At 43.2% G+C, this 25591-nt stretch overlaps 1 protein-coding gene across 1 annotated transcript in view; it reads left to right on the top strand.

Annotated features, from left to right (window-relative positions):
• DSCAM (DS cell adhesion molecule) overlaps nucleotides 1-23609 on the top strand; it is a 1038663-nt gene extending 1015054 nt beyond the window's left edge. The window contains exons 32-33 of the mRNA XM_049874902.1: nucleotides 1857-2159; nucleotides 23257-23609. Coding sequence (XP_049730859.1) covers nucleotides 1857-2159; nucleotides 23257-23609 — 656 coding nt within the window. The remainder of the gene's footprint in view (nucleotides 1-1856; nucleotides 2160-23256) is intronic.
• The last annotated feature ends 1982 nt before the right edge of the window (nucleotides 23610-25591 follow it).

The raw sequence follows: 25591 nt of genomic DNA, 5'->3' as shown, positions 1-25591 counted from the left end.
ATAATTTATTTATCCATTCATCCATTGATGGGCACCTTGGTTGCTTCCATCTTTTTGCTATTGTAAACAGTGCTACAGTAAACATGGGTGTGCATATATCTGTTCATGTAAAGGCACTTATTTTCCTGGGATATGTTGTGAGGAGTGGGATTGCTGGATTGTATGGTAGCTCTCTTTCTAGCTTTTTAAGGAAGTGCCAATCGATTTCCAAAGTGGTTGTACCATTTTACGTTCCCACAAGCAGTGTATAAGTGTTCCAATCTCTCCACAGCCTCTCCAACATTTATTATTTTGTGTTTTTTGGATTAATGCCGGCCTTGTTGGAGTGAGATGAAATCTCATTGTAGTTTTGATCTGCATTTCTCTAATGGCTAATGATCATGAACATTTCCTCATATATCTGTTAGCTACCTGAATGTCTTCTTCAGTGAAGTGTCTATTCATATCTTTTGCCCATTTTTTAATTGGGTTATTTGTCTTTTTGCAGTTGAGTTTTTGCAGTATCATGTAGATTTTAGAGATCAGGCGCTGATGAGAAATGTCATAGCTCAAAACTTTTTCCCTGTCTGTGGGTAGTCTTTTTACTCTTTTGGTGAAGTCTTTGGATGAGCATAGGTGTTTGATTTTTAGGAGCTCCCAGTTATCTTGTTCTTCTTCTGCATTCTTTGTAATGTTTTGCATACTGTTTATGCCATGTATTAGGGCTCCTAACATTGTCCCTATTTTTTCTTCCATGATCTTTATCGTTTTAGATTTTATATTTAGGTCTTTGATCCATTTTGAGTTAGTTTTTGTGCATGGAGTGAGGTATGGGTCTTGTTTCATTTTTTTGCAGAAGGATATCCAGTTATGCCAGCACCATTTGTTAAAAAGACTGTCTTTTCCTCATTTAACTGTTTTGGGGCCTTTGTCAAATATCAACTGCTCATACGTGGATGGATTTATGTCTGGATTCTCAATTCTGTTCCATTGGTCCATGTATCTGTTTTTGTACCAGCACCAGGCTGTTTTGACTACTGTGGTGGTATAATAGGTTTAAAATCAGGTAAAGTAAGGCCTCCCACTTTGTTCTTCTTTTTCAGTCATGCCTTATTTATCTCCAGGGCCTCTTTCCCTTCCATACGAAATCGGTGATTTGTTTCTCCATCTCATTAAAGAATGTTGTTGGGATTTGGATCAGAATTGCATTAAATGTATAGATCACTTGTGGTAGAATAGACATTTTTATAATGTTAAGTCTTCCTATCCATGAGCAAGGTATGTTCTTCCACTTATGTAAGTCTCTTTCGGTTTCTCGTAGAAGTATACTGTAGTTTTCTTTGTGTAAGTCTTTTACATCTCTGGTAAGATTTATTCCTAAGTATTTTATCTTCCTGGGGGCTACTGTAAATGGCATTGATTTGGTGATTTCCTCTTCGATGTTCTTTTTGTTGGTGTAGAGGAATCCCTGCTTTTTATATGTTTATCTTGTATCCCGATACTCTGCTGAACTCTTCTCTTAGCTTCGGTAGTTTTCTGGAGGATTCCTTAGGGTTTTCTGTGTATAAGATCATGTCATCCTAAATGCAGAATTTTTTAAGGGGGATGCATTACTTATTTATGGAAATGTCCTAAGGTAGGGACACCTGATTGCAGCAATTCAGTTGAAACAAGGTTCCCTGGGCCAAAGTTGTAGTGGCTTCCGAAGCCAGCCTCAGTAGTGGCAGAGAGAGATTCCTCTGGTCAAAGAGTCAAGACCCCTGACTGATTGTACAGTGATCTGAAAGAAATAGCCAGGAGCTGGAAAAGACAATCCAGTTGGCTCAAACTTAAGGGGACAAGGTCATCCATCTTGTTTTCTCTTTTTTGTGGCATAGATAGAGCAAGAAGCAGCATGGTCTCCACAGAAAGTGCCTCCTCCACCTATGAAGAACTTGCCAGGGCCTATGAACACGCCAAGATGGAAGAACAATTGAGGCACGCCAAGTTCACCATCACAGAGTGCTTCATATCGGACACATCATCCGAACAGTTGACGGCAGGGACTAATGAGTACACGGACAGTCTGACCTCCAGCACCCCTTCAGAATCGGGGATCTGCAGGTTCACTGCATCACCCCCCAAACCTCAGGATGGAGGAAGAGTGATGAACATGGCGGTTCCAAAGGCACATCGCCCAGGTGAGAAGAGGAATGGGTGGGCCATTGCTTAGGAACATTCTCTTCCTTAAGTCCTGCTTGTCTTATCAAAGCCCTTCCCAGTGTTCTGATTGGGTGTTCTGTTTATGGCTTGCTGCATAACAAACCACCCCAGTGGTTATTGGCTTAACAAAACACCAATCATTTATTTCGTTTGTGATTCCGAAATGTAGTCAGGGCTTAGTGGGGACAGCTCATTGCTGTTCCACACAGTGTCACCTGGGGAGGTTCTACTGGGGCTGGAGAATCCACTTCCAAAATGGCAGACTCACCTGGCAACTCGGTGCTGGCGATCAGTCCTCTCTGTGTAGGTCTCTGCACGTTGTGGCTTGGGCTTCCTCATATCACGTGGCTGGGTTCTAACAGTGAATGTCCCAAGAGTCAGAAAATAAAAATCATTCAGTGTCTTTTAAGGCAGAGCCTGGAAACTGACACAGCATCATTTCTGCCATATTCTATTGTTCAGTCACAGAGCCCCAAGAGCCCAGACTCAAGAGAACTCCACCCCTTGATGTGAGGAATGTTAAAAATGTGGGGGATATGTTTTAAAGCTGGCACATCAAGGGCTTTCAAAAAGAAGAGAGATTTTGCCACTAAACCAATGTTGGGAACTTTGTTTCACTGAGTTGCCCAAAGTGACAGTAACTAATGGGCTGACCAGTAGCTTGATCTTTGACTCACGCATATGTACATACTCTGGGAACATGAATGGGAGGTGCCAACTTTAAAGTCTGCAGGGCCTGGCAGATAATGTAAATGCGTGAAGAGGGATGGGAGGAGGGTACAAGGTAGAGTGATGGGGACATGGACATTTATAGAACTCACAGATTGTCTAAAGGGAAAAGACTCTAGCAAGCTCCCTCCAACTGATCCCAAGTGGAAATGGGGGTCTAGTATGGGCTAGTTCTTCAAGAGAAGGCAGAAAACTCAGTTTTATATGGAAACTCACAATTTTTAAGTGTTGGCTCATATTTGCAAACCATTGTACAGGGCAACCAAAACACATCTTCAGACAGAATCCAACCCAAGGCAGTCAGTTGTAGTTTTCATCTGAAGAATCACTTTTTCACCCCAAATAGCTGCCTCATGGCCTTGTTGAACCCAACTGGTTTCCCTGCTACCCATTTGCAGAACTGTTGTACTGGTTTGAGTTCAAAAATTTATCTTCACTTTAAAATTACTGCAATTTCCCTGGGTTTTATGGCAGAAGGCCCAGCTGAAATGAGTCCTATAAATGCATAAAAATATATAAAATAAGAATTGTCTATCCAGCAAGCAATCTTCCAAACCATGTAAAGATTCTCTAGAAAACAATAAAGAATGATGGCTTCATCTGTTTTCATTCTGTCAATCCCCTCAAGGGAGAGGGTGAGCTGTTATTGGTGGGTGTTTTCATTTCAAGTATTTTTTATTGTTTGTACTTATTTGCAAGGCAAATGCAGAAAAACATGGGATCAATGCCATGGCTTTTGGTGGCTGTCCAGCCTGAGGGTAAGGAGGACATGAGAGGTGAAAATGTGCCTGTGGGCATGTTTTTTCACCTTGCTCAGCTTCAGTTGCTGGGTCTGTAAGATGGGCATATTATTGGTATATTATTGGTGTTTATCATGTGGGGCTCATCTGAGTTGGAATCGACTTGATGGAAGTGGGTTTGTTTTTTTTTGGTTTATCATGTGGGAAAGGAGCCTTGGTGACCCAGTAATTAAGCACTTGGCAGCTAACTGAAAGGTTGGTGGTTTGAACCCACCAGCTGCTCTGTGGGAGAAAGATGTAGCAGTCTATTTCCATAAAGATTACTGCCTTGGAAACCTTACGGGCAGTTCTACTCTGACTTATACAGTTGCTATGAGTCAGAATGCCCTCATGGCAACAGGTTTGGTTTTTGGTTTTTTATCATGTAAGGTTTGTGTAAGATGTATGTAGTGTAATACAGATAATGTGTTCAGCAATATTAGCTGCTATTTTTGTTGTTGTGGTATTGACATTGATATTAAAGTCCCCATGGTGACTCCTGAGGCCATCTGCAGCCACACTTCTGGCTTCTCTCTTCTTTCCTGATTTCATTTCTTTTTCTTCAATGACCACTGAAATCCTGGAAAGCATCCTCATTACTTGTGTGTCACCCAGTTAAGTGCTTTATGCTTTTGTCTAAGATACACTGCCACAGTTCTCCCTTTGCATCTGATTTAGGATATAGAATGAGCTTCTGGGTTAAATGGCTATCTTTATTTGTGCTGGCCTCTAAGTACAGGCATATCTCATTTTATTACACTTCATTTTATTGAGCTTTGCAGATATTGCATTTTTTTACAAATTGAAGGTTTGTGGCAATCCTGTGTTGAGCAAGTCTGTTGGCGCCATTTTTCCAACAGCATCTTCTCACTTCATCTCTCTATGTCACATTTTGGTAATTCTCACAATATTTCAAACTTTTTCAGTATTATGATATCTGTTATGGTGATCTATGATCAGTGATCTTTGATATTACTACTGTTAATTGTTCCGGGGTGCCATGAACCACGCATGCCCATATAAGGCCCATTTAATCGATAAATGTGTGTGTTCTGACTTTTCCACTGACTGGCCATTCCCCTTCTCTCTCCCTCTCCTTGGGCCTCCCTATTCCCTGAGACATGATAATATGAAATTAGGTCATTTAATAACCCTACAATGGCCTCTAAGCCATTCAGGTGAAAAGAAGGGTCGCATGTCTCTCACTTTAAATCAAAAGTTAGAAATGATTAAGCCTAGTGAGGAAGACATGTTGAAAGTGAGGATATGCCGAAAGCTAGGCCTCTTTCACCAAACAGTTAGCCAAGTTGTGAATGCAAAGGAAAAGTTCTTAAAGGAAATTAAAAGTGCTACTCCAGAGAATATACAAATGATAAAAAAAGTGAAACAGCCTTATTGCTGATATAGAGAAAGTTTTAGTGGTCTGGATAGAAGATCAAACCAGCCGCAACATTCCCTTAAGTCAAAGCCTAATCCAGAGCAAGGCCCTAACCCTCTTCAGTTCTGTGGAGGCTGAGAGAGATGAGGAAGCTGCAGAAGAAATTTTGAAGCTAACAGAGGTTGGTTCGTGAGGTTTAAGGAAAGACGCCATCTCAGTAACATAAAAGTACAAGGTGAAGTAGCAAGTACTAATGTAGAAGTTGCAGCGAATTATCCAGAAAATCTGGCTAAGATAATTGATGAAGGTGGCTACACTAAACACAGATTTTCAAAGTAGACAAAACAGCCTTATATTTGAAGAAGATGCCATCTAGTACTTTCATAGCTGGAGAGAGGTCAATGCCTGGCTTCAAAGCTTCAAAGGATAGGCTGACTCTCTTGTTAGGGGCTAAAGCAGCTGGTGACTTTGAGTTAAAGCCAATACTCATTTACCATTCCAAATATCCTAGGGCCCTTAAGAATTATGCTAAATCTAATCTGCCTGTGCTCTATAAATGGAACAACAAAGCCTGGATGAGAGCACATCTTTTTATAACATGGTTTACTGAATATTTTAAGCCCACTCTTGAGACCTATTGCTCAGAAAAAAAGATTCCTTTCAAAGTATTACTTACTGCTCATTGACATTGCACTTGGTCACCCAATAGCTCTGATGGAGTTGTACAAGGAGATTAATGTTGTTTTCATTCCTGCTATCACAACATCCATTCTGTAGCTCATGGATCAAGGAGTAATTTTGAATTTCAAGTCTTATTATTTAATCAATACACTTCATAAGGCTATAGGAACCATAGATAGTGATTCCTCTGATCAATCTGGACAAAGTAAATTGAAAACTTTCTGGAAAGGATTCACCATTCTTCATGCCATTGAGAATATTGGTGATTCATAGGAGGAGGTCAAAATATCAACATTAACAGGTGTTTGGAAGAAGTTGATTCCAACCCTTATGAATGACTTTGAGGGGTTCAAGACTTTAGTGGAAGAAGTAACTGCAGATGTGGTGGAAATATCAAGAGAATTAGAATTAGAAGTAGAGCCTGAAGATGTGACTGAATTGCTTCAATTTCATGATAAAATTTTAATGGATGAGGAGTTGCTTCTTATGGATTAGCAAAGAAAGTGGTTTCTTGAGATGGAATCTGCTCCTGGTGAAGATGCTGTGAACATTGTTGAAATGACAACAAAGGATTTAGAATATTACATAAGCTTAGTACAGCGGCAGGATTTGAGAGGATCAATTCCAATTTTGAAAGAAGTTCTACTGTGAGTAAAATGCTATCAAAGAGTATCACACGCTATAGATAAATCTTCCATGAAATGAAGAGTCAGTTGATGCTACAAACTTCAGTGTTATCTTATTTTAAGAAATTGCTACAGCCACCCCAGACTACAGCAACCACTACCTTGATCAGTCAGCAGCCATCAACATCAAGGCAAGACCCTCCACCAGCAAAAAGTTTATGACTCACTAAAGGCTTAGATGACAGCATTTTTTAGCAAAAAATTGTTTTTTAATTAAGCTATGTACATGTTTTAGACATAATGCTATTATACACTTAATAGACTACAGTACAGCATAAACATAAATTTTATATACACTGGGAAACCAAAAAATTCACGTGACTTGATTTATTGCAGTGATCTGGAACCAAAACCACAATGTCTCCAAGGTATGCCTATAATTCAAGGTTTAAAGTTTCATTTTTGATGGCATGTTTTCAATATTGTTGCATTAATATTTTTTTAAAAATTTTTAGCTTTATTCATGATATTGTTCTGAATCACAGCAATTGAAAGATCACAACTAAGTTCCTATAGTCTCAATATAGTGTTCAGAGTAAAATTATTTTGCAACTTGAGGGTATGAATACTTTTTAAAAAATCAGTGAGTTCTAATGTCTGCGAGCTTTGTTCTGTCTACCCTAGATGACGATTATTACTGAACATTTGATATACTTCACAAAAACATTTCACCCTTCTAGAAGCCTTCCTGTTGCTCCTTTACATTACAACTAAATTCAGCGTTTGGTATAAGATACCAGGTTACAATTTATTATTCAGTGCCTATAGGCCATGTCAAAATTAGCAGCTCCTTGAGTTGTCGTTTAAAACCAAATTCATCACCCATGTTTCCTCTTTGTTCTAGATGATATCAGTCAGTTATTCTTTCTGTTTGGTGTACACAGTCTTCCAGATCTTAGGATATCTTTGTCCCCACCATGAGTTGTTTTTTTTTTTTTTAATTTTTTTTTTTTCCTCACCCTTTTCTTTTGACTGTCTCCATTAGCAATCATTATAATCCCAGACTTTTAAACTCTGTAACGGTGAGGGCTGAGTTAAATGGACTCCAGAAGGATGGAAAACATGTCTTAGTTACTTCATACTTCTTTCTCAGTGTCTAGCTGAGTTTCTGGCAGGCACATAGTGTTCAAGAAACATTTTCAAATGAATTCATGGTATTGAATATATACACCTAGCACTGTTTCTGGAACATAGTAGGTACTTTGTAAATATTCTTGAATGCATGAATATATCATGGGTGTGATAATGATGAAATTGGTCAATTGATTAACATATTACAAGTAGTAGAAATTACTGAGGAAATATAAGAGGATATTTAAGTCGACTCCATCTTCCCGGCTACCTTTATTCATAGTGATTTATTCTCTGTTCTTGTCCTTAACAAATCAGAAGGAACTCTCTTCTCAGATAAGGGGGAACCTCCAGTGCAATGCGGATGACTCATCAGCTTTGAGGCAGCCCTCAGAATCTAGCTTTAGACTTCTAAAGATACCTGAATTTTGAATTTGATGCATTTTTAGACCTCATACATTTTAAATAAAATACCAATTGTATAATTTTTTTTTTTTTTCCAATAAGGGGTGGCTACTTCAATCTTTAAAAACAAATAAAACAAACCAACAAAAAACACCCTCTATTCCTCTGAGAGATAGCTGGAAAGTTTAACAGCTTATTTTCCTTTTGGCCAAGGTGGTTTCCAGTACTTGGAGTGCATTACCTAGTCTTGGTTTCAAGTAGCCTTTGGAGCCAGCTTCTAACATTCTTGGATTACTGCTGCTTCTTTATTCATGATGTATCCTATGCAATCAAGAGGTGCTATTGCATGAAGCTACTTAGACCAATTTAAAGCTTCAAATATGCAACCTAATACAGCCTGGCTGGCTAGAAGCAGAGGAAGCCTGAGCCCCTTCACATATCTGAACTTACATTCTCGGGGGCCCAGGCTTAAATAAATGCATGTCACCCCCTCCCAAAATGAGCATGTTAAAGGTTTTCCAGCTGGAAATGGCCATTTCCTGGCATCAACTTACTGATTCTTTGAATAACCAGAGCTATACGAAGCAGCAGTGGTATAAATGGTTAACACGCTTGGCTGCTAACCTAAATGTTGGAGGTTTGAGTCCACCCAGAGGCACCAGAAAACAGTATGGAACACAGTTCTATGCTGAGACTCATGGGGTCTCCATGAGTCAGAATCAACTCAACACCAGTTGGTTGTTTTGTTTTGTTTTTCTTTATGAAGCAGTTGTTGGATTTAAATTTTAGGATCAGGGCATGGCATACACTCAGTCTCTCTTGAGTGTGCATGTTTAACCAAGAGGTAGAAGTGAGAGGAGGCACCTGCGGCCCTAGGAAATGGCCAGTGCCCTTACCTGAAACAAGCCCACTTCTGCTCAAGCCTCAGAGTCTATGTGGCTGCCATGTTGGCTCGAGTCAAAATTAGACTCCAAAAGTCTTCACTGCCAAATACCCTTCCCCTCATCTCGTTCTTATCTCCATTGCCATCTGAAGACTGAAGCTCTCCGTTCCAGCAGGTAACGGGCTCAACGACTCTTGCTCCTGTCTCTCGAAATCCAAGGCTTCACCCTTTATTCCTCACAACCAGTTATGTCTCTCTCCTTCCCTTTCTGGAGTCCCTGGGTGGCAATGATTAAGCACTTGGCTGCTAACTGAAAAGTTGATTGTTCCACTCCACCCAGAGGCACCTAGTAGCCTACTTCTGAGAAATCAGCCCTTAAAAACCCTATGGAGCACAGTTCTACTCTAACACACATGGGATCACCATGAGTTGGAGTCGACTCAACGTCGACTAGCTGGCCTTCCCTTTCTCCCAGGGCCCCATGCTTCAGGCTTGAAAAATTCAGATTTGAAATGTCTGTCATTAATGTTATTCCAGCAGCTATGGAAAGGGTCTCCTTTCAAGTGCAAGTATCTTTGTTGGCTACAAGCATACACACACATACATGCTCCCACACATACATGTACTAGCACACATATACACACTTACATTTATGCACACACATTTGCACACACATGCTTTCACACATACACGTGCTAGCACACATATACACACTCTCGCACATATGCACACATGCTCACACACATGCTTGCACACGTACATGTGCTAGCACATATACATACTTTTGCATGTACGCGCACACACACATGCTCACACACATGCTAGCACACATATACGCACATGCACACACTCACGTACACACATGCTCGCACACATACATGTGCTACCATACATGTGCACACACTCACACACATATACATGCTGGCACACACACTCACACATATGCACGTGCACTAACACACACATTCTCATACACATATACATGCACACCCACATGCATGCTTGCACACCCGCTGAGTTGCTCTGGGCTCCACCCTCCTAGGTCTGGCCCTGCTTCTTCCTTCCCTGCTTCCTCTTCTTCCTCCATTATGTGTTTACCTAGTGCCCACTAAATAACTGGCTCTGTTTTAGGATCTGGGGATACAGTCGTAGACAACAGTCACAAAAATCCCACCTTCAAGAAGGTTATGTTCTTGGAAAGGGGACAGACAGTAATCAAGTAAGCAACCAACAGTTTCAGACCATGGTAAGCATGGGAAGAGAAGTTGATTAGGTGAAAGAGGTAGAGACGGGCAGGGGCGATTGGGGAGATGATAGTCCAGAAAGGCATCTCAGAAGAAATGAGATATTGGTCAAGATGTAAAGGAAGTGACAGAGAGAGCCCGACAAACATGCTAAGGGGACAGTGGTCCAGGCAGAGGGAAGAGCAAACAACAAGGCCTTGAGGTGAGAATGATCTGGCATTCACAACACCATGGAGAGTTCCTCTAATCTGCAGTGGGTACATTGTTGCTGTTCTGTGCCATTGAGTTGATTCTGACTCACAGCAACCCTGTAAGACAGGGCAGAGCTGCTCCATAGGGTTTCCCAGGCTGTAATCCTTACCGCAGTAGATCTCCAGGTCTTTTCTCCCATGGAGCCACTAGGTGAGTTTGAACTACCTTCCTTTCAACTGTGTGCTTAACCATTGCACCACCAGGGTTCCTTGCCATGCGCTTGGAAGCTTTAAAATACTCCCTCAGAATTTATAAAAGGGCCCTGGGGCCATGTGATAAAACCTGCATATGTTGCTGTTGATACCCACTCTGTGTAGACCTAAATATTTGGATGCACTTATCTGCCTCCCTTGGATCTCCCTGGTGGCACTTGCAATTTCATCTCCTTAAAGACTTTCCTGTAACTTCCGTCTGTTCTCAGTAGTTGTCCCTCAGATCTTCAAAATGATGCTTCACGTGTTCTGAGCGGTCCCAAGCTTAGAACTCTAAGCCCGTTTGCCTGAAAGAAAAGTTGAGTATACACTTCCACAGGGGCTCTGGCAGCCACCTCCTCCCGCCTACGCCTCCTGCCAGTGGTTATGGGGGCACTTCCTGCACATGAGTCCAGGTGCCTGTGAACCTCCTCAAGTGCTCAGACTGATTTATTGTGTTGCTGTTGCTCCAGCTGTTGCCTGCCTCCTCTAGTTCCCAAACATGTGTTGTTCTTCAGGGCCCCTTAGATGACTCACTGTTTTTCTTTGTTGGCTGATTGGGATTTATTTCTAATTGTTGGAAAGTCCTAGGCTGCATCAGTCCCACAGGTGGTGAAAGGTGAGAAGGAGGCCCGCCCCCATATAGACCAGTGGTGTAGAGGCAATGGGCCACCTGTATCCTATTGGGGGACCAGGAAACCTCCTGGATGCCATTGCAGCTAATGAAAAGCATAAAGGATCACCACAGTGACTGAAATTTCCCTGCATCTTCAGAAAGACCTTTTTAAAATAAAAACAGATTACTCGCGTTTATTCAACCCATATGTATTGAATATCTTCTGTGTGAAGAGATACTGCACCAGGTACCCTAAGATATGTGTTGTTAGTTGCCGTCAGTTTGGCTTCAGGTCATGGTGAACTTATGTTTAACAAAATGAAATGTTGCCTGATTCTGCACCATCTTTATGAACGTTCCTTTGTCCGAGTCCATTGTTGTGGCTATTATGCCAATCCATTTCATTGAGGGTTTCTCTCATTTTCACTAACGCTCCACTTTACCAGCCATGATATACCATTGCCATCAGGTCGATTCCAACTCATAGCGACGCTACAGGACAGAGTAGAACTGCCCCATAGAGTTTCCAAGAGGTGGCTGGTGGATTTGAATTGCCAACCTTTTGGTTAGCAGCCAGGCTCTTAACCACTGTGCCACCAAGGCTCCAACCATGATGTAAGTGCTACTATACTGAACCAATACTTCTCAGAGTCTCATTAGTTTGTCAGAATATCATGCAGTATCCTAGAGAGCCAGCAAAGAGTCCCAAAGACACAGGACGGGTGGGTCTTGAAGGGATTCAAGAAACAAGACAAAATCCAGAGTACCGACTCTTGCTTATGGAAGACAGCACCTCTGTATCCCCCCCCCACCCCCGCCGCCCCACACACAGCCCAATAGGTCGTCATTACAACCAGGAGCAACATGAAAGTCCTGAGAATATGCAGAAAGCTAAGAAGAAGACAGCAAAGACCATCTTTCAGTGGGGCCCAGTGTTGGTCCTACCAGGCACTGAGAAATCAGGCCTCGTCTTCCTCACCAACCATGACCCTGGTCTCCAGACTCCAACCCTCCACTGGCCTCCTTTTGTTGTTGTGTCATTGAGTCAATTCCAACTCATGGTGATCCCATGTGTTACAGAATAGAACTGCTCTACAGGGTTTTCTTGGCTGCAGTCTTTATGAAGCAGATTGCCAGGCTTCTCTGGATGGGTTCAAACTGCCAACCTTTTAGTTAGCAGCCAATTGCAAATCACTTGCACCACCCAGGAACCTATTTTGGCCTCCTGCAGCTCCACAAATATGTATTTCCTGTCCTTGGAATTCTCAATTCCACATTAGCATAGCTCTTCCTTTGGGATGATTCAAGATGCACAGGGTTGTTGAGATGTGCCCGCCAGCCTCGTGGCACAGCAAGTATACCCTCAGTCAATGTTCCTTCTTAGGTGGCGCCCACTTATGTGGGTCCTCACATGGCACCTGGATCCATCTCTGAGCCTCTTGGATCCCTCCCAGAGTGCTCCAGAGTCTCTGCCTGCAAATTCTCAGCTGCCTAAATGTGGGGGAGATTTTCCGATCTTGCTTTTCTTCAGAGTTACTTTATTGCAGAAGACTCCTGAGTCAAAGCTCAACTCAAAACCTCGGTGTAGTTTTTAAAGTTCACCCGAGAGTAGGAGGATCACAGTATCGATGAGCTCTTAAAAATGCAGGAAGCCTCCTCAGTAACAAGCCAAGAATGGTCATCGAATCCACGTACATGAACCTCTTATATCAATCGCACATTATTTATTTAGGGTTTTTCCTGGTTGCTCTTTGGGAGCGAAGATTCATTTACCAAGAGAGGTTCATTTACAGATTTTCATTACCATGCTGCAACATTAATATTAAACCAGAAAAGTGTTAGATCCTGTCTCAGTCTAGAGCTGGCAGTCCACACTTTCCCATTTGACAACCAACTCGCTCTTGGACACTGTAGTGTCATTGCAAGTCTGACCCCAGTGGGTCTTATTGAAGGAGCTAGAATTCAAGGCCCACATTGTTTGCTTGTTATTTTTTCATCGATATCTAGCGCCATCCAAGCACAGACATCAAACCTTGTTCGAAATTGATGAAAGTCCCTTTTTATGTGTCCTCAGAAGGAATTTAAGCCCCTAGGGCCTGTGGTACACTTTCATCCCTCACGAATGTGTTGTGAAAGTACATATGTGTTTTCAGTTCCTGGCTAATGAAGCTGCACTGTAGGAGGAAGAAAGCTATTGCAGTGTGCCTTGGGATTTTGTTGTCATTGTCTTTGTAACTTGTTGTCGAGTCGGTTCCAACACATGGCCACCAGAAAGGCATTAGTTTGCCTCCTTCTTAACCCCAGATCCCCAATACAAATGTGTGTTAGCAGCTATCGTAGATGATACAACTTAGAGTATAAGAAGCTCTTAAACTTAAAGGTACCCTTAGGAATAATTGTAGATTTCTCACTTAAAAGTCCCCAGGGGCACAAACAGTTTGTGCTCGACTAACATAAAGATTGGCAGTTCAAGCCCACCCAGCAGTACCACAGAACAAATGCCTGGTGATCTATTTCTGTAAAGACTGCAGCCAAGAAAACCCCAGGGAACAGTTCTGTTCTGCAACACATGGCATCTCCATGAGTCAGAATTGACTCATTGGAGACAGTGTTGTTCTTTTTTTTTTTTTTGCTTTTCATGTTAAAAGCAAGAGCACTAATACTGGAGGGGGTCACCAAACTATTTAGAGGTAGAGGCAGGGCACAGGCCTTCAACAGAAGGCTTTGGACTCTGTAACCAGTGCTCTTTTCAATCTCACCCCCAATTGAAGAAAGTCTCTGGGCTGTTTGCCTTCTGACCACTATCCCATTGGACCTATTTCTTGTTTTCTCCTGTTAACAACTGAAGCCAGAATTCTTAGAGACTCATACTCTGAGGCTAAGGAATATGACCATTTTGATTGAATTCAAAGTTTTTCAGGTAAAAATAAAATGAAATAATTACCCATTTGGAATTATGAACTTTGATTGTCTATACCAAGATTTCTCTGAAACAGCACCGTTAACACTTGGGACAGAGTAAGTCCTTGTGGTAGAGACTACCCTGTGCACTGTAGGGTGCTGAGCACCATCCTTGGCCTCTCTTCACTAGATGCCAGTAGCAGCCCCCTCTCGCCCAGTTCTGACAACCAAAAATGTCTCCAGACATTGCCTCATGCCCCCTAGGGGAAAAATAATACTAGATTGAGAACCACTGGTCTAGACTTTATGTGTTTTTTTCCCCCTTGTGAGGTAGATGGCAGACAGCAGGGACCACTGTTTGAGGACAGGTTAATGGGGTGCACATCCCTTATAGATTGTGAATTGATTCATTCTTGTTCTGTTTCAGTATCGATTTTACCATCCTTTTTCCAAAGCTGAATGGGTTCAGACTTTGTGTGTGTGAGTCTGAAGATATTGAGAAAGGTCAGGAAGGTTCGCTTTTCTGGTAGGAAGTAGGGGTCTTCTGGAGGTTAGCTAAAGCAAGGCAGTTTTAACGCAGCAGTCCTCACCCAGTCAGACCAACCACAGTTGGAACCTGACCTTGGTGGAGGATGACAAGTTTGGGGCACGCATCTGCTGATGGATGTCAGACTTCAAGCGGACTGTCTGCTGGATCAGCGCCTGAGGCAATGGGTGTTAATGACACCCAGTGGTAGACATGGCTAGAGACAGAGAGAGAAATCAATGCTGACTTATTTAATCTGAACTTTTGGAGAATCAGTGACACTGAAGGTCCCCAGAGGGCAGTGAGAGGAGGATGAGAAATGAAGCATTATGTCAGATAATAAGGCATAATCATGAAATAACAGCAACTTCATCCTGTATTCCTGGAGGGCAGGAGCCCACACAGCCTGGCTGCGTGCAGCAGGCAGGCGAGGATGGTGGAGCCTGTGAGCTGGTCAGCTGTACCAGGCAGATGAGGCACAGATGAAAAGCCCTCTGATGGCTGATGGCTCAGTGCCCCAAACGAGCGGTGGGCTGTCATCGCTTGGCACGGACTTTTTGCCATTCATGATATAAATGTATTCTCATTGTGCCCACTCTCTGCCTTCCTCATGCTCTCAACTTCTCTTTGGCATTTTCCCATGCGACTCAGTTTACATTTCCCCTCTTTTCTATTTACTTTTCTCTACCTGTGGTTCTTTATCTCTAATTTGTACCTAGGATATCGATGTTTATGTGTTCCATTTCATTTTTGACACTTTGCAATTTTCCTAGATTCATGCTTCGTACTTGCCAGGTTCTGTGTCTCCCTATTTCACTCTGTGTGTGTGTGTGAATATGTGTCTGAGTATGTGTGTGTGAGTGTGTGTACGTGGGGGTGAATGTGTGTGTAAATTGTGTATGTGCATGAGTGTTTTGTGTGTGAGTATATGTTAGTGTGTATGTAAGTGTGTGTGTTACCATCACTCTGATTCTCTCTCTCAGCCCCCCTCTCCCCACCCACCCACCAAAGCCTCACCCACCCTGGTCCCAGCACCTCAGTCCCTAAACTCAGTTTCTGTGTTTACACACTCCTTTGCACACTCACCCTCACTCCCCACCTTGGACACAAGGGGCATCGGCCTCAGGAACAGGGCACAAGTGGTGTTACTGTGCCGGTGAGCAAATGCACAATTAAAATCCACCATGTTCGGTGGGTAGATTGTGTCCCAGAGGCCCAAACTGGACCACGCCAGGCCTCTGTCCCAGGGTTGTGTTCATGCTAGGTGTGGGAAGGAAACATTAACTGGGTGTAGCTAAATGGGCAGCTGAGAGGAGCAGGGGCAGATAGGTCAGTAGGGCAAAAGGAAAGGAAGATGAGGAAGTGAGTGTTGGAGTGTGGAGATCCATTCCCTCTGGAATAGCTTTTGGAATGGGAGCCCAGGTCCTCCTGCCAGCCTCGGACTCTTTCTGCTACACACCTCATCTTCCCCTTCTGGTCTGCTGCTTCCCTTGGGGCTTCCTCCCTCCTCTGGCTCCCTTGTCTGCTTGGTGCTCTCTCTTTTACACACATTTTCTTTCTCTGTCTCTCTTTCTCTCACACAGACATACATTCTTTTCTCTTGCACACATTTGCACTCTCTCACACTACACTCATTCTCTCTCTCACACACACACTAACACACACTCTCACGCACACACACACATGCATACACACTGTCATGCACACTCACACACTCTTACACACAGTCTCTCACACTCACACATACACTCACACACACTCTTACACTCACACACACATACACTGTCACACTGTTACACACACACACGGTTACACTTTCACACACAAATCATATACACACACACTCTCACCCACATACTCTCACACACTCACACACACACACATTGTCTCTCTCTCACACACACACACACTCTCTCTCTCACGCACATGCACACACATCTTGACTGCTGTGCCCTGGTCCCTGCCTTGTGTTCAGCTAACTCCTGGCCCCTCTCCTGCTGCACTCTCTAGGTCACAGTTTTACTCCTCCCCCATGCCTTTTAACTTTGTGGAGAAAAGTTTCAAGGCTAAGGAAATAAAAAGTGACAGGGGCGGGGAGAGAAAAGGAAGGACGAAGGAAGGGAGGAAGGGAAGTTAGAGGGAAGCAAAAAGAAGGAAGTGAGGTAATAGAGGAAGTAAACTCTTACCAAGATGACAAGCGCACTTCACTGTCTCTGGTTTTCTGAGGGCAGAGTAGTAAGAGGGGCCGTGGGCCATGTGTGTGTGGAAATGACGGATTTACACACAAGGGTGCCAAGGGTTGCATGTTGTGGGCACCCAGGGGGCCATGCCCAACATAATGACTCTGGCATTCAAAGCCAAGTGAATCCTGGGTCACTGCTAATTTCAAAATCATGAGATACTCAAGCTGGTCCCAGTTGATTGTTGTAGAATGTGTTGCTCCGTGGAGCATCAAGTGGTGTCAGAGGCAGAGGTGAGTCAGTGGAGAGGGTTGGACAGTGAGGAGCCCTGTGGAGTCATATGTGTTCAAAGGGGGTTCTGGCCCAGCGGAGCATCCAGCAAAGCCACAAGTCCAGATCCTGGTGAGCTGTTCCAGCCTAACCCCAAGGATTTCTCTGGTGGCCACTTGGCCTGGTGCCTGCTTCCCAGGGAGCAGGGGAGCTACGGAAAATTCTTCCAGCTTGGACTCAGTGGAAAAGCAGGGATGGGTAATGGGAGATCCCCAGCTGAGCCTGCAGAGGGGCTGCTGTGAGCCCAGAGCACAGGGTGGGGACACTGTATGTCACAGCTAGTGTTGGCTGCTGTCATTGATCATTAATGAGAACCCTCCTCCTTTTCTCCTTTCAGAAGAAAGGCCTGGTGTTCTACTTCCAAAAAGCCGGTCATTGAAAACCCTTTGGAGCACAGTTCTGCTCTGACACACACACGGGGTCACCGTGAGTCAGAGCTGTCCCGACAGTAGCTGGGTGTCTCCCCCCAGCACCGTCCTAGTTGGTGGAGGTAGAAACCATTGCCCCTCAGTAGAAATGTTCAGCGAGTTTCCATGTGAGACATCCCCAAGCCCATTACAGTCAAAAAAGGACAGAAGCTGAGGTATGGCTAAGCATTCCTGACTCATTCCCCTGGCCAACCTCCATTCCACGACTTCAGACCCTCTCAGAAAGGAGAGGGAGGGTTTTGACAAAACCTTCACGTGCATTATCTAACTTAATCATTACCACAGCCCTCTATGGGGAAAAAAAAAAGTTGCTGTCTTGCTGTCGAGTCTACTCTAACTCATGGTGACCCGTGAATGTCAGAGTAGAACTGTGCCCCACAGGGTTTCCAATGGCTGATTTTTCGTAAGTAGGTCACCAGAATTTTTTTCTGAGGCACCTCTGGGTAGAATAGAACCTCTAATCTTTCAGTCAACAGCCACTTGCATTAAGCATTTGTATCACCCAGGGATTCCAGCCTTCTGTAGTAGGTTCTGGATTTATTTCCATTTTATGGACGAGGAAACTGAGCCCAGATTTATATCGCGAGGCAGTCAGACTAAATGCAGACAATGTCATTCCAGACCTCTGCTCTTAATCTGCATGGTTAGAATTGATGTTTTGTTTCCCCTGTGTGACACTGGCAGATGGAGGGCAGGTGAGGTGGAGGGTGCTGATATCCAGATTGTCACAGTCTTCCATCTCACTCTTTCTTCAGTAATAAGAACATGAGTTGTCTTGGTATCTATAGCTGTCTGAAGAGCATAGTAAATGTATGGACAATCCAAGTATCCAGTTTCAGACTGGTCTTTGGACTAGCACATGGGCTGAGATTTTAACCAACATAACGTGTCATCAATAAACAAAGTTCATCCATCACCCTGATGCTTTCTTGTTCATTAAGTTCATGAATTATTAAGAGCACTCATCTGCCACCTTCACACAGTTGAAAGGGTTACCGTGAATGCTAACCAGAAAACACACACTGTTGAAAGGAGCTAATTAGAACATTGCACAATTTAATAAAGCGTCACCTGGATCACTCAGCAATCACTTGGAAATATCCTCCCTTGGCGGACTAGCAGTGAGCAAACACAAGTAGTCTTTGTATATGGTGATGTGATGCCGAGCTAGCCCCATTATTGAAGATTTCTATTTCTCACCGGTCTTCCTCAGCTACCCTAAGTCTTCTACTCACTAAGTCTGAAGTGGGAACACCTACAGGCAGGGTGCAAATAACATGGCCTTTTTCTCCTGATTTCACAGAGGTTTGTTCAGACCAATTTAAAGCCTGACCATCCTGCAATCCAACTGGGACCAGAATGCTACCGTTTTTTAAGGGTTTAACAAACTCTATTCATCCTTGGAGACTTGGCTCCAAATCCATTACAGCACATTACAAATGTGTCAGGCGCTTGAGATTCAGTTGGGGCTCAGAAACAGCAGGAAGCCTTCTTGACCTACATTTTTAAATAACCCTGGAGGTAAATGTCTGCTGTATTTTTTTCCAGTGTTTAAACAAAATATTAATCATGTCAATCAATAAAAGAGCAAATATAAGATAATTTACTTATTGGGGACTCCAGACTAATGACAATACTCACTTTTAGGAAATAGGATACATAAAAAATCCACAAATTACAATTGGCCAATTAGGGCGCGTTGGTTCACATACAATATATTCTTCACTTTGCAAAAGAATTTTCCAGTTTTTTTCTAATGAGGCCCTGTTGATACTTTCATGATCTTTGTTTGCAGATAATTAACCCCCTGATAGGAACAGTTAAAGAATACACTCACTACCATAAATGAAGATAAATAATTTTCAATGCCATCATAAAAGGCATTAGGGAAATAAGGTTTCACTTTTAAAGATTAAATGCTTTCATATTACAAAACAGGGCTAATACATATGGCGAGGTATACCTGTACCTTCAACGTTAGAGCCTCTAATGGTGGACCTTGTGCCATAATTGTCCCTCAGCCAAAGCCCAGATGCATCACATTATAAAAACCCTTTTCAAAAGAATACCAAATGATGTCATCTCTTTCTGTAAGACTGTTTTAAAAACCTGTTCTCGAAGTATTTATTATGAGCTTTCCCTTGGTCCAGTTCGCTGTAGGGAGCCAACATTGAATTAGAGTACTTTTGATTTCAGTGAGCCAAACCCAAAGTGGTTCTGGGACCATTTTCATAAAATAAATGCTACAGTTCTTAATGAAATCATGTAATTACTCACCATCACTTATAGGATAAAAAAAAAAAAAAAGGATAAAGGCACCCTAAAAAAGCAAATGAGAAAATGCTAAATGGGTTTTTGCATCATGAATACCAAGGGGCTTGGCAACATAATGCAAGGACATGAAAGTCGCCTGGTAAATTTCCAGAGAAGGAGGTCATTGTTTCTCTTTTCCTGGGGATAAATCTTAAGGAACAGCATTTTGAAAATTCTTATGCTCACCTAAATTGTATAAAACGCATTTTCAGTGCCTGTCTTTCTTTCATTATTTCTTGTTCTATACCATTGAGTAGTCCTTTCCTTCTCTTTTATGGGGTATTCCTTTCCAGTGGTAAACTTGAAGGCATTTTCTAAGGTGCCGGGGGTTTAAATCACTGTCTACGCACACATTGCTTCCATGGTTTTCATTATCACATCAACTAACTACTGGCAGCCCTTGCTTGGCGTAAGTGGTCTGGTGATTCCCCTCCCCTGCACCTTCAGAGTCCAAAGGTCCGAAGATGCTTGCTGAGGAAGGCATGCTTGACAGCTGTGGGACTTTTAAGAAAATCAGGAAAATAGAGACTATTGTGAAGCAAAAGCAATAGGAATTGTTAGTTATTTTAGATTAAAAGGGGAAATGAGCTATGCTTCTAGATGAGTTAAGATAAAATGCCCAGTAGACATTTCCTCTCAGGTGTTCCCCAACCACATCAAACTCAGCATGTCTAAAATCAAACCCATCAGCTTCTCCACCAAAGAAGATTTTTCTCCTAGATATCTTTCACAGTGGACAGTTCCACCCTCCACCCAGTTTCCTCGACCCCTCCTTCTGTGTCACCACTCCCACTTGTCATCAAATCTGTAGCCATCTTCCTTGGGCCTCCTTCATATCTCATGATTTCATTCCCTCTCATGATTTCATTCCCTCACATTAATCCACCGTTAGGTCTCTCTCGCCTGCACACCCTCCTACTTGGTTTCCTGCTCCAGGACTGAACATCTCCAGTCCATTCACTAACCAGCACTTCCCACCTGGTATGTCCTGAAAGAATTACAGGTATTCCAAGATGGTGAGCCCCTGGGCCCTCGAGGTAGCTGTGAAGAACCTTCTGCATTCATCCCAGCATCTACACGTGTCTTAAAATGAGAAAGGTTGAGAAGTACTGGGCTCCAGAATGAGCCAGAGAGCTAGATCCAGAGTTCACTCCAGCTCAAACCAGGGGTGTGTTGATTGCAAAGAGCGTCTAGTGGCTGGTCCCTAATTGTGTTCATGCATTGCAGGGAACTGAACTGGGGTCATGAAGACGGGAATAAATAGGAATCGAGAGATATTTTGCAAGAAGAATTAACCTGGAGAGGAAGGTGACAATGAGAACTCTAAAGTTTCAAGCATTAACACCTGGGAGGATGGTGACAGCATTTAACACAATTAGGGAAGCAAGAGGAAGTAGCATTTGGGGTGAGGTTGGGGTCAGGGACTAGCCTTCGTAAACTGGGTTTGGAGCGTGTGGTATTTAAAATTAAGGATGGGTATTCATGTATAAATGTCTACCAAAGAGTCTGAAATTCAAGTCTAGGACTCAGGAGAGAGAGCAAAACTGAAAGGGTAGATGTGAGAGGTATTCTAAAGGAGATGATGCAAGCCACCAAGCTCTCCGAGAGGGAGAGATGAGAACAAACACTGGGGAAACCCTGAATTTAGGGGATGTATGGATTTTTGTGGAAGAAAAGGATCCAGTAAAGGAGACTGAGAAACGGCAGTTAGAACTGTAGGAAGAGATCTGGGATAGCACAGTGTTATGGAAGATGAGAGTTCCCAGAACAGAAAAGATCAACAGCATCCAATGTTGCAGACAGTACAGTTGGGATGAGGACCAAGAAGAAATCATAGACTTTGGCAATTAGAAGTTAATCTTCAAAAGGGCATTTCAGTAGTTTATGGTGACAGAGCTGTGTCAGTTCACTTTTCCAAGAAGCAGATACCAAGGTGAATTATACATGCCAGGGATTTACTGGGGGAAACTGTTACGAAGAATAGAGAGAGAGGGATCAGGAGCAGATAAGGAGAGTCCCATAGACCAAGATGTAGGTCTGACTTCTATGAAAAGAGAAAGGGAAGGAAGGAAGGAAGGATTGGGTAGGAAAAACCTCAGATTGTAATGCACCCCTGAGAAGGGTCCAGCCAGGCCAATGGGGAATCCCTGAGCAGACATTGTCTGTTAGAGGAATCCCGCATTGGGCAGGAATGTGTTAGCAATTGAACCCTGTCATGCTCAGTCCTTGGCTGGATGCAGCCCAGAGAAAAGGTAGCCTCAGTATTCTTGGGGCGATAGCTGGAGAATCCCAACCTTTCCCCTCTCTTGAAGGAGACCTAAGTGAGGCATCTCCGTGGCACCATAGACAACAAACTGAGTGATCTAGAGAAGGAAGTACAAATATTAATATTTGGTCTAAGCTGTTTTTATCTCTATACACAGCACTAACCAAAACAGAAGAGAGACAAGAAGTTCAGCAGGTAGGCAAGGTCTGGTAAGAAGGCCATATGCATAGGTATTTTCACCAAAACTATCATAGAAACCTGTTAACTCAGTGGCCAGCCAAAGTCACACAGTTGAGCAGACTTGTTGAGACGAGAACCAGCTCTCCATTGTTGTTTCCTCAGTTTCCTGGGCTCTCTCCTCAAGCCCTGGGCTCTCCAGAATGCATTCAGTTGGCCAAGGGGTTCGGTTTATCACAGTTTATACCCAGTGTACACTGCCACCTTTGATGTACAGGGTTTTTTTGCTTATGGTATCAACAGATCTTGTAACTTCAAAAGGTCTTGTTACCTCCATTTCTTGGATAAAGGATGACATTTAAGATCCTAGGTAATGTAGAGAGGGCAGCTATTTCTCTGTCTGATGGAAAGGCATGAGGATGGTTCCACCGGCCTTTGTAATGTGCTCTGATTTTAAAAAAAAAGTTTCTGTCAAGTCGATTCCAACTCATGGCAACTCCAGGTGTGTCAGAGAAGAGCTGTGCTTCACAGGGTTTTAATTGATTAGTCAGAAATAGATCACCAGGCCTCTCTTCAAAAAGTTATTTCTGTGGGTAGACTTGAACCTTCAACCCTTTGGTTAGCAGCTGAGTATGTTAACTGTTTGTACCATGCAGGAACCCCGAGCTCTGACAAGGTGTCTTGAAAATGTGTTAACGTGCGATGACATTTCCTTTCCACCTCTAAACTTTGAAAATTTTACCCTGTGCACACAGGGGTACTCAGCAAATTGTAGTTGTTAGTCGTTGTTAGTTGCCATGGAGTCAGTTCTGACTCATGACGACCTCATGTGGGCAGAGTAGAGCTGTGCTCCATAGAGTTTTCAAGGCTTTAGCCTTTCAGAAGGAGATCACTAGGTCTGGCTTCTGAGGTGCCTCTAGGTAGGTTCAAACCACCAACCTTTCAGCCAGCAGTCAAGTGCTCAGCCATTCGCGGCACCCAGGGATTTCCAGACAATGATTACCAAAAGCGGAACTAACTGCTCTCTCTTTGTTTCCAGGTGACCTCATACACTTGCCTCCATACCTTAGAATGGACTTTTTGTTAAACCGAGGAGGTCCAGGCACCAGCAGAGACCTGAGTTTAGGGCAGGCGTGCTTGGAACCTCAGAAAAGTCGGACCCTGAAGCGCCCCACAGTCCTCGAGCCAATCCCCATGGAGGCCTCCTCCTCCACCTCGTCCACGAGAGAAGGACAGTCGTGGCAGCCGGGGGCTGTGGCCACATTACCTCAGCGAGAAGGGGCAGAGCTGGGACAGGCAGCTAAAATGAGCAGCTCCCAAGAATCACTGCTCGACTCTCGGGGCCATTTAAAAGGAAACAATCCCTACGCAAAATCATACACCCTGGTATAACAAACAGCATGACTGGACCGTGGTTGTAAATACAATTTAAAAAAATCCAATCAAAGCTACCTTTTTTTTTTACTGAATTCCAATATTTATAATTAAAGAAAATTGCCAAACTATATTAAAAAAAAAAGAGGAAATACTGAAACCACAGACAGTGCCAAGACTCTCCTGCTTTTTTTCTGTCTGAGTGTGAGCTCCATCTGCCTGGGCATCTGATTTTTTGGGAAAGAAGTCCAGTTTTATGACCTTCACAGCTACTGCATTTTTACTGATTTTCTACAAAGTGCATGGGGAACGAATTAAACCTTCTGACTGGAAGTTCTATCACACAAGATTAAAGAAAGAAAACAGGAAAAAAAAAAATTACCCTATTTGTGAATTTAAAAGGAACGTTGATTTGGGGGCAGGGGAGAACTTGATTCATGTTTGCACACTTTTCTTTCCCATTAGAAGCTGGGTCCTCAATCGGTCTTCTTTTTGTCGTTAATTAGGATGAGTGCCATCAGTGAAGGGGTGGGGGCATCCATTTGATTTTCTTTTTTGTTCATTTTTTAATTTCATGAGACACTCTTTGCATTTTGTCTAAGTGAAATAAAAAAGAAAAGGTTGTCTGCCTTTATTTCGGATGTCTGCTTCTCTTGTCTCCTGCCGATTGATTGGTTCTCCTCAATACCGAGACTTGGGTTGACAAACACCAGGACTCAACTCTGAGCTCAATTTAATGAACCAGAGACGATCCTGACACCATGAACTCTGCCCGTAGTGCTGGGCAGGGCACAGAAGAGGCAGCCCCTGCTCTTTGGCTGGAAATAGACAAAGCACGGGCTGGTTTCAATTGAATGAGGGCTTGGCCCAAGTACTCTACATCTCTCTTGAAAGGCTCTCTTGCTTGTTCCTCTCCCTCCTTGATGCCAGGCCCACTATCCAGACCATTGATCTAAAAACTATGGCCCTCAGGCCAAATCCAGCCCACTTCTGTTTTTGTAAATAAAGTTTTATTAGAACCCAGCATTTACAGATTGTCTATGGCTCCCTCCATGCCACAATGGCTAAGTTGAGTAATTGCAACAGAGAAATGTGCCTGCTGAGTTTCCCAGTGCTGCTGTAACAAATACCACAAGAGGGTGGTTTTAAAGAACAGAAATTTATTTTCTCACAATTCAGGAGGTTAAAAGTCCAAATTCAGTGCACTGGCTGTAGAGAGAAGTCCTTTCTTGTCAATTTCACCTTATAGTAGAGAAGGATAACTTGATCTCCAGGTCAGAGGTTTGGGCTTTGACCAGAGGACTTTGTTACCGCAAATCTTGGACTCGAGCCACCTGTCTCAAAGTCAATACTGAAACAGGAGGGTGGTAAGCAGCAAGAGGGCTTTGTGGAATACCAGTATGCAAGAAACAGAGGGGATAGGTTCCTCCCAAATTCTGTCTGCCCACAAAGGGCCAGCTGGAGGGTTTTATAGGGAAAGAAAGGCTAAGTCTGAGGAATCTGGAGAATTTTTAATTCCCCTTTGAGGTGGTCTTGCAAACCGCCTGCCACACATGATGATTTTTTCAAGGTATTCTTAGGGTCCCTTCTGGCGTCATTGAAGTTTGGTCTTCTGATATCACTGCCTCCTGACTCCTTGGTTCCCAGATCCTATCACGTTTTTCAACTTTAGAAAACGTAAGTTAATCTTAAACTTACAACGTCATGAAAGAACAATCAGAAAAGAATTGCAAGGCATGCTCTAGCCCACAGGGGTTTCTTCAGTTCCCATAAACATTAAGTATTCTGCCATCTGGATGTTCAAGCAGTATTTTCCCATTTCAACTTGATCAAATGCCCATGGCTGCTCAGTCTCCCAGGTAACAAACTAAGCAAGTACCTTCCTCTCCCTTAATATTCTCTGCAGACTTCCATTCAAGCCACCAACTTAGTCACTAACCAGCCAGTTATTACCATCTGAGTACAGGTTCAGAAATTTCTATCCTCCCTCCTTTCTCTTG

Source organism: Elephas maximus, chromosome 2, assembly GCF_024166365.1.
Source record: "Elephas maximus indicus isolate mEleMax1 chromosome 2, mEleMax1 primary haplotype, whole genome shotgun sequence".
Lineage (NCBI taxonomy): Eukaryota > Metazoa > Chordata > Mammalia > Proboscidea > Elephantidae > Elephas > Elephas maximus.
Note: the sequence above shows the minus strand (reverse complement) of the source record. Positions and strands in the feature narration are given on the sequence as shown.